This window comes from Physeter macrocephalus, chromosome 16, assembly GCF_002837175.3.
Source record: "Physeter macrocephalus isolate SW-GA chromosome 16, ASM283717v5, whole genome shotgun sequence".
NCBI lineage: Eukaryota > Metazoa > Chordata > Mammalia > Artiodactyla > Physeteridae > Physeter > Physeter macrocephalus.
The window spans coordinates 23,669,831-23,679,848 of NC_041229.1; the positions used below are offsets into that span (position 1 = coordinate 23,669,831).

A 10,018-nucleotide genomic window follows, 5' to 3' on the forward strand; every position below is an offset into this window, starting at 1 on the left:
CTGTGCCCCACAATGGGAGAGGCCACAACAGTGAAAGGCCTGCGTAACGCAAAAAAAAAAAAAAAAAAAAATGACCTCTCTGAAAATAAAAAGGAGAAGCAGAACAGGAATTTTTTTTGACCTCAAGAGCAGTGAGTCAAATAGCAGTATTAATTTGGGAATCAAAGTGACTTTGAATCATTTAAAGTCCCTTGATACTGATGTTAAACGTGGTTATCTCTGGGAAGAAGGACTCCAGGTGATTTTACCTCTTTTGTTATACTTTCCTGTATTTACCATATATTGCTTTTGTAGTCATCAAAAGACTTTATTTAAGGAGGAAGAAAAAACTATGAACAGCTTGAAAGGGAAAACAGAAATCAAAGAGATTTCATTATAATTTGCTTTAAAGACAGATTTATGTAGTTTTCTTTTCTTTTGCCCTGCCTTATATTTTGGCATTGCTTGATTATTTTATTTGTGGATGTAGGAAATAAATTATTTCAGGGACAGGAGAAAAATGATTTTTTCATTAAAACATTGATGAATGTTTTCCCTGAAGAATTCCTAAGTTACAGATCTTTAATGCTCAAGACTAGTTCTTTTGCTGGCTATGCGAACTTAATAGTACCAACTTACAAATAAAATAGCGTAGAGAAAATTCAGAGCGGATGTCAAAACCCCTTCAGCACCTGTCCTAACATAATTGGTATATTATAAGTACGTCTCACTTACATTCACTCAGATACCGATATACCTCACTCTCCCTGTCATTGAAGAGTTAAAATTACAATTTTTAATGACAAATAATTTTAAGTAACCAAAGAGAGTGCACCATTTTATGTAACTCAGAAGGATAGATTTCTGTAAACCAAAAAGTTCTTCAGCAATTTAAATAATCCCATAACTTATTTCTCATGTCAGATTTTATTTTTTTAATGAACATTTCTTCAAAAAATACACAGTCTACTCATATTTATTGTAACATGAATATGATAAAATATATCTATTACAAGGTGGGTCTTAGAGCATCTTAAAACCTTAAAAGATTAGGATTCGATTTAAATTCTAACAGGTTTTTATTGAGGAAAAGATGTTGAATATGATTCAATAAACAGTTCAAGGAAATACCAACCAGCTGAAAATATTCTGTGACTTTTCTGAGATCACAGAGACCGTGGTCCTAGTAAGCATGAACCCTGGGTCTTGGTTGGCCCAGGTCCTCAGAATTACAGGGAGGTCACTGGGGCCTGACTTAGACACCACTCCCTGACCTTGTTACTGAGAGAAAAGTAAACATTGTTTGACAACAGCAACTTCACATCCTTGTAACATTATGAGCTCATAGTGAAATCATCTTTAGTTCATTAAAAGAAAAAATGAAAAGAACTTTTGTGGCACAATGGTTGCGTGTGTGGACTCAGGAGACAGGTTGCCTGGATCCACTTACTAGCTTGTGTGACCTAGGCAACTTAATCTCTTCGTGCCTCAGTTTCCTCTTTATAAAATGAGAATAGTAACAGTACCAAACTTACAAGGTTATTTGAGGATTTAATGAGTTAATCTATTTAGTGCTTAGAACTGTACCTGACAGACACATAGAAAGTGTTATATGTTATGGGTGCTAATGGGCCATAATTTTTCCAGGAAAAGCAATCTACCATTAGCATATCACTTAACAAAATTTTATAGAACTTAAAATTTTATATATTGCTCAAATCCATCCAAATAAGTATTTTAATAAATTGGGTGCTAAACTTTGGGCAGTAATGTGCAAATAAGTACAACTAAGAACTCACATGTTATTTACAGACTTTCATATCTTTTACAATCCCCTGAGGTAAACATAATTGGAAACATTTTAGCTACCTAGTGACACAAAAGATTCACTAGAAACCATGACTAAAATTTACTGTTAGGGGAAAAAATGTGGCTTTTATGTTCTTAAGGCATTTTGGAAGGTCAACTTTGAAAATGTGTGATTTGAAAAAGTGTGAAAATGAAAAAGAAACTTCCATTACAGGCTTGTAAAAGTCAAACTATCTTAAAGACATAATCAAAATTTATGTCATAACATTTATGGTGATATCTAAAAATTATAAAGGATTATGTTTCTTCAAGCAGAGCCTTCAACAACTCAAAATATTTTTAGACTGTAAAATCTTATGCAAAAAAATGATGCATATTCTCCTTTTAGTTTTAGATGATTTGGATGGAAAACTGGCTCAGGAAGAGTCTCCAAGCTCATTGAATGCCAGAACACCTCTCAACTATGGATCAAGAACAGAGTTCAGTCGTTTTTACTCCAGTGGGAATAAACACCGTAGTATCACAGCAAGGCACAAAAATTGCTGTAATGAAACTTCTAATATGTCTATCTATGACATCTTAAGACCAGGAACCCCTAAGGAAGGTTTTAAAACCTTTTCTCCTAGAACAAGGACAATCTGTGATATGTACAAGACAAGGGAACCCAGAGTCTTAAAAGAAGATTATGCACAAAAGAATATTTTTGGTAGTATTTCTCTGTATTCTGACAGCAGACAGCGATCAGCCTCACCAGCTACAGGGTATTTCACAGCAAGAAACTTACCTTTTTCAGCCACAACTCAGAACAAGACTGGGTTTATACCACCAAGCCATCAACAGAGCCCAAAGAGAACTCCTTTATCATCTATCATATGGAATAGATCAGATTCCTCTAGGGATAGGCAGAACCAGGAAGAGTTCCTGAGGGCACCATCACCAATGGAAATTGACCTTGCTGACCAGAATATGTATCCCAGGTGTTTTCAGGAGGATAGGAGATATGAATTTTACCATTCACAGAGTGTTCACCAAAGTGTTGGTTTAAATGCCTCCATGAATAATGCAATGAGTCCTGACCCATTTGAGAACTCAGAGAATATGCCATTCTACCATGAAGAAAACCCATTTACTAGGTCTTTCCTTAGCAATACCTTTGGATGGAGCAGGGAACAGAGATTTGGACAAAGTCCTTTTTGGGGCCAACAGGAAGAACATTCTTCCTGGTCTGACTTTCATCAAAGCAGGAAACCATTCACTTCTTCTGACAGAAACTTTGAAATGACCTCCATTGAAGCAAATAGTGCATTTTTAGCTGGTCATTGTCATAGTGTTCCTTCTCAACACTGGGGGTCATTTTCTCTTAGGTACAGAACAAATATTTCCAGAAACCAAGAGAAGCCACATCCCTCACAGTTTGATTCTCAGGCATCCACACTGGAGAGCATGGAGGTGTCACAAGTTAATAGGAACCAGTCTACTCATTTCAGCACACCAAATGTTTGCCCCATGTCTGGTTCAAGCTATCACATCAAATCCGGTGGGTTAGAATGTCAACAGGACAGTTCTCCTATGGAACTACATATAAACAAAGAACCTTACTCATTTGGAATTGCTCAAACTCTAGCATCCTCATTCAAAACTACCTTCCCACAGATTCCTGATGACAGAAGGAATCCTCAGAGTCCCAACTTTCAGAATCCCACAGTCACTTCGCAGAAAATTAAGCCTGCTTCTCTTCCAATCAGAAACTATACAGAAGTCACTGGGACCGACAGTGATTCAGTTGACTCTCCACCTCTGACTGAAAGCCAACCCAATATCTTGGTCACAGAAGTGAATAATGAGAAAGACTTGAATGGATCTGTTTTGGAAAAAGACAAACAACTAAACAAGATAGATCAGACAAACTTGACAGGTGAAATACCCCAACTTGTTTCACAGACAGTAATTTCTAACCCTTTACCTGATTTTCAAAATCTCCTCTCCCAGGACTCAGCCAAGAGCAACAGATTTGTTTTTAATGCATCTACGACAATAAGTTCAAAAAGTTTGCCTGGAGTCATTTCCAGGAGAGATATCTCCAAAATTCATAAAGCCAATGAACTAAAAAAAGATAAGAGTTATACTGGGAACAGAAAACTTGGCTCAGCAACTTCCCTTCCTTTCATTCAGGAAAGCAGAACAACATCACCTTTTCTCAGCCCAAATCAAGGTTGTCACCAGGATTTAACAGTAAGAAATACAGATATTTCAAGCATTATTAAAAATAACCATGGGAGTCCTGAACGTACTGATAATCAAAATGCACAGTCTCCAGAAAAGCCTGCTGTTTTAGATACCAAGGAAGAACAATGTACCACAACTTATTCTACCAACTGTAGCAAGTCACCTGCCGACCACAATATGCCATGTGATTCTTTAGATCTGTCATCAGGTACACTACCAGATTCCTCACCATCAAATGATTCTTTCCTTGATGCTCTGGTGATTCCTTCTACTACAGGGTTCTCCTGGAAATGTCCTTCAAGCAAAGATCTATCTCTGGGAGAAAGAGAAGAAAAAGACAATGATTACAAGAACCAAAATAGTCAGTTTTCCCTAAGCCTCTCAGAAAACCAAAAGAGTAATGTTAATTTTATGCCTGTACATAATGAAGTGGTTGATGTTGTCAAATGCCATTCATATCCTCCTTTCAGGGATGGAAAGGGAAAAGGAAAAATAAGACGACGTATATCCTATACCGAAAAATTAAGCAAAATGGAAAGTAGATCAATACCTACAAGTGACAGCAGAAACCTCACTGAGGGAACTGAAAGCAATTCCAAGCCTCCTGAGCTTCACACAATTTACTGTACCTTACCAAGAAAATCAGCCAATTTTCTCATCAATAACAGGAAGTCTGAAAGTAAGATAATGCCTTCTTCGTTTAGGAATGAGCCACTTGCATTCCAAATCAAAAATGATGTGGAAGATCCAGTAGGGAAGTACATATCAAACAAATTCAGTCCCAGTTCTTGTGAGTCAGAGAGCAAATGTTCTGGAGTAGTTTCAGACTCAGTCTCAGTACCACCTGAAGCCACAGAGGGGATGACAAATATGACAAACATTGGATCTGCTTCTGGTAGAAAAGGACCACTTCAAGTTCTCATCAAGAGGGCTGTGTCATGTCCCTCAGGGGTGCCATATGCCTCAACTGGAAGAGATGAAAGAGAAAAAGGTTTAGTCTCAGATACAGATGCTTCTACTATAACCCTAAAGCCTTGGGAGCGACTCATTAACCCTCTGGGAAGTGACTCATCTGTTCGGGAGTGTTCTTTAAGCAAACAACACCACCAGAAGGAATACTTTCAAGAATGCACTGAAAAGAATGGTAGAATTTCTGCCTCCAGGACAGGTATATTTTCCCATTCAAATGAACACCCTTTACCTTTTTCTGCAGATTTGTCAGGCAAAGAAAGTGGGAAAACATTACATAAATTTAAGACTACTAGTATGTTTTCTGTTTCTGGTGATGAAGATAATGTGAAATGTCTTGAGGTGATTTCAATATATTATACTCTAACAAGGAAACACAGAAAAAAATTCTGTAACCTTCTTCAAAAGTATACACAAAATATCGATTCACTTACAGAATCAGCTAAAGTGGGGACTAAAACATCTCCTAATGCTTTAGAAAAAGACAAACTAAATTGTTCTACACAAGAGCAGTCAGGAACACCTTCATCTAAAGATCTAAAGATGCAGGTCAGCTCTGCTCAGGAGAACAGCCATCTTTCTCACACCACTGAAAATATGACTGGTTTACAATTACTGAGTTTTGGGTCCTCAGAACCTGCATTACAGGAAATTGCTTCTATTGAAGCAGATGTTTCTCTTCATAAAGGAGAACCTAAATCTAGAGAGATTTCCCCACACAACTTAGCTAAAACACCTTTATGTGATTCACAAAGCAAGAAAGAGAAAGGGAAGAAATTGCGAAGTGAAACCGTGTATACTTCACCAAGGCTTCAGGGGAAAAAAGGTACAAGAGAGAAATCTGAAAATTGTCAGCAATCCATTAAATCAGGTAACAGTGATTTTTCTAACCTCCCAGCCCATTCAGAAGAGAATGTTGAAAATTCCCAAATCATTAGAAGTTCTGGGGAGTGTACAAGTAGTGCTATAGCCATTACAGCTACTGGAAGTCTTCAGAAAGATATAACAGGCATAGCTATAGGTGATAGCTCCGATGGATTGCAGCCTGGGGAAGTAAGAGGGGAAATTAGAAAAGATTTCCCAAAAAACCCTGATAAACCACTTTCTGATTCAGAAAGCCAAGTCTTTGCTCTTACTCCAGCCTTGCATAAACTACAGCTTGATGAGAAGACTTGTTCAAGTGAACAAGATTTAGACAGTTTGCAGTCTGAACCCAGAGAACCACCTCAAAGAAGTCAGGAGGTAAATATGACAGAGAGCAAGGCTAAAGATGAAATGCAGGAGTTGGCATGGAATCAACCTTCACTTCCTGAAGGAAGTAATAAAAGTAAAAAAAGCTTGGATGACCTAGAAAAAGGGAAAAACAGATCTTCAGTTAAACACAGATTGGCAGTTATGTCCAAAGCATGCAGAAAATTTCCAGCTGAAGATTTATACCCCAGAAGACATGTAGCTACTATCTTTCCTCAAAGTGGGAACAGTTCTGGCTTTAGCACCTTATCCCTTGGCACACCAGAGTGCAACCCACACTCCCCTGTGCCTACTTTAAAGTCCACAGAATCCACAGATGAAAGCAGGTTAAGTAATGATGGAGTAAATGTGGAGAAACCCGAAGACCCTCTCCAGGTTACTGCAATAACCAACAGAGAAACTTATACACACTCAAGCAATCAGAAGTCTAACAATATTTCACAGCCACATCAAAACGAGTTTAAAAAAATCTCAGAATCACAACTAAAGTATGAGAATTCTAAGGATGTAACAGTAGCTCAGATTTTGGGAGGAGCGTCAGAAGCCCTGGCCCAACCCTCATTGATCAGCCTCAGGGAAGCAGACTTCCCTGACCATCAGAGGGGGCTGAACCCTCCTTTGCAATTGGAGCCTGCAGAGAAATCTACAGTAAGCATGCCACTGGCCAGTTTTCAGCAACAACAAAGGAGTGCTTCATCTCTGGAGTGGGAACCTGAGCCACACCCCTGTCGTTCAAAGAGTTTAAAAAGCATCAATGTGCACGGTGCTCTACTACGAAAAAGTCATCCTCCAAAAGTCAGAGAGCGTCATTTTTCTGAAAGTACTTCTATTGACAATTCCCTGAGTCAACTGACCCTTGGGAATGAATTCTCTAACAACAGTGTGTACAGTCGAAGATTCAAATCTTTTTCTGAACTTCCCTCCTGTGATGAAAATGAAAGTTGGGCTTTGTACAACAGTAGGCCAAAAATGGGTCCTAGGTCTGCAACATCTATATCCAGACCTATTGACTATGGGATATTTGGGAAAGAACAACAACTGGCTTTCTTGGAGAATGTAAAGAGGTCACTCACACAAGGAAGATTATGGAAACCAAGTTTTCTTAAGAACCCTGGCTTCCTGAAAGATGATGTAGTTAATCCTCCTAACCTAACAGAGTCATCAAGTTCTAATTCTCCTAGTAATCAAATGCCAGAAGATGGCTTATCTCTAAGTACACCACTTAATATCTATGAAGATGATCCAGTAGACTCAGATTGTGACACAGACACAACCACGGACGACGAATACTACCTGGATGAAAATGACAAAGAGTCAGAATTGTGAGGCTTTTTCTATAAAATGTATAACCTTTTCACCAAAAGTTTGTAATGTAAATAAAGTGCAAATATGTATGTCTACGGACAGGACAGATATTAGAAAAAAAAAATCTAGTCTGGACAGTTCCTTCTCTGAAACAATCCAAATTCTCTTTTTTTCCCCCTCCACACCCTATATATAGACTTCCTGAATTCTAGAGCAATGAATTCTTGTTTAGAGGGATTCTCTGCTGTTTTCTTCCTCTGTATATATCCTTGGCCTTCTGCCACTCAGCCCAAACTTAATCTCTAATTCACTGTCCAGTTTTGGTTTTCTGCTCTATTTTCCCCCTAACTTTCCTATACCTTTCATGGTGATTTACAACTTTAATATCCCAGCACAGCAGCAAAACTCTGTCTTGCCTCTTCCAATACCTTATATTCATGGCATTAAATAAAATGTAGGGTGATAACAATGGAGTAAGTATTATTATCCTGTCTGACTCATCAACATTTAGGAGGTTTAGAGTTTGGGTTTTTTGGTATTTTTTTCTTTTGAACAAAGATAAGGGGATTTCTGTAAGGACATCCTGTTTTATCCATAGTGGAGCCAGGGAGACACATATTTGAAAAGCTTGTTGAGATAATAGGTGAAGAGGTGAATCCCTAGTAAGCCAAAGAACATTAGTACTCCTAGGAATTCCTTTGAAATAGTTTCTAGGATGGTACAGAGGGTGGCTTAGCCACAGAATTTCTGCTTAGGAAGGGAATATAACTGAGGGGTAGAGATAAGCAGACATCCCTTCATGAGACTGATATCCTTACTGCAGCTCTCTCAGCAACTGTTCCTTTTTTTTTTCCATTTCTCCAGAACCATCCATTTAAAATTTTTCTTTATTTGCAGGATAGAACACTTTTTTCCATGTGAGACATTTTAGTTGCAAGTGGTAGCCTTGGTCAAGTTCCTAAAGTACTGCCAAGTCAGACCTGACACCTTGGGGTTCACAGGCTTCTTTGCCAGATCATTTACCAGACCCTTGGAAATTAGAAGGCAGAACTTCTAAGGACTCGTCACTATGATTCCTTCAATAATTTATCTAGACTAAATAACTTGTCACACCCACTGATAACGTGGCTTTCCTAACTCTTTATATGCCATGCGGAATTTTGGGGGTTTTCTCTCCTCCTAATCAGCATAAAGACCAATAAATAGGTGGCAGTGAAGCTAATCTGCTAGAACTACAGAAATCATGCCATCCTGGATCTTAGTACTGTGAGGGTCAACATGAATGGATTTCATCTTGTTTGGTTTATATTTGCTTCCTGGCCTCATTTTAGTTTCCATTTTTCTCACCTAGTCTGTTTCATCCATATAAATTAAGGATAATGATAGGTGTTGGGGAAGTATACAGAAATTTGGAACTGATAGAAATGCAAGAAAGGACTATATTATTATTCTCCTCCTAACCATTGCCTTGCCTAGAAGCAAAATGCCAGAGCTAGTTTGCATTGTTCCCATGAAACTCAAAACTAAGGAAAATGAGGTAATTACATGAAAGCTATTTCTTCAATCTATAAATTGTCTTAAACTGCAAGCTCTGGCCAATCCTGACCTCAAAGAGACTGATAGTAGAATTCTAAATCAACTGTTCTAAACCTTTCCATTTAAATTTGTATGGTGAAGAATAAATAACAGTTTATTCTTTGTTTCATGTATGTTTGTAAATTCTACCTTCCTTTTTCTATTTATCTAATTATTTAAATAAAATTCATAAACCATGACCTATGTTTTCTATTTAATTTTAAAATATTTGAAGTTAATAATATTAAGATTCCTGTTTTTTTAAATGATCATTTACCGATCTATTTCGGTAAATATTCTGAATCTACACATATGTTACAAAAGGTGAGATGAAGTTAGCTTATTTTTAACTGAATTTAGCCTATATCAACAGTTAGGTAAGTTAAGGTCAGGCTAAATAACTACTTCGGGACCCTGCTTCTCTGTACTAGAATCTACCATCCGAATTCAAAGGTCATTGATGGCCAATGCTCACTTGCTCTATTTGTAATGTTTGCTTGTTGGTCTGGCTCAAAAATCAAGCAAACAGGGCTTCCCTGGTGGCGCAGTGTTTGCGCGTCCGCCTGCCGATGCAGGGGAACCGGGTTCGCGCCCCGGTCTGGGAGGATCCCTCATGCCGCAGAGCGGCTGGGCCCGTGGGCCATAGCCGCAGAGCCTGCGCGTCCGGAGCCTGTGCTCCGCGACGGGAGAGGCCGCAACAGAGGGAGGCTCGCATACCACAAAAAAAAAAAAAAAAAAAAAAAAATCAAGCAAACAGAAAATTCACGAAAATAGCACCTTCTATAATTTTATACCTTTATAAGACGCTTCGTTAAAGAAGTATAGCAAATGTCTATGTATTTTAACATACAAACTGATGCTTTTTAATATTCATTTTTGGTATAGCTATAGTAATTTATAATAG

At 38.1% G+C, this 10,018-nt stretch overlaps 1 protein-coding gene across 7 annotated transcripts in view; it reads left to right on the forward strand.

Moving 5' to 3' along the window:
- The window catches only part of EXPH5 (exophilin 5), a 73,453-nt gene extending 64,034 nt beyond the window's left edge, over positions 1-9,419 (forward strand). For all 7 annotated transcript variants that reach the window (XM_007120941.3, XM_007120940.4, XM_007120945.3 and 4 more), the window contains one exon: positions 2,177-9,419. In XM_007120941.3, the coding sequence (XP_007121003.3) occupies positions 2,177-7,560 (5,384 nt within the window). In that variant the 3' untranslated portion in view covers positions 7,561-9,419. The remainder of the gene's footprint in view (positions 1-2,176) is intronic.
- The last annotated feature ends 599 nt before the right edge of the window (positions 9,420-10,018 follow it).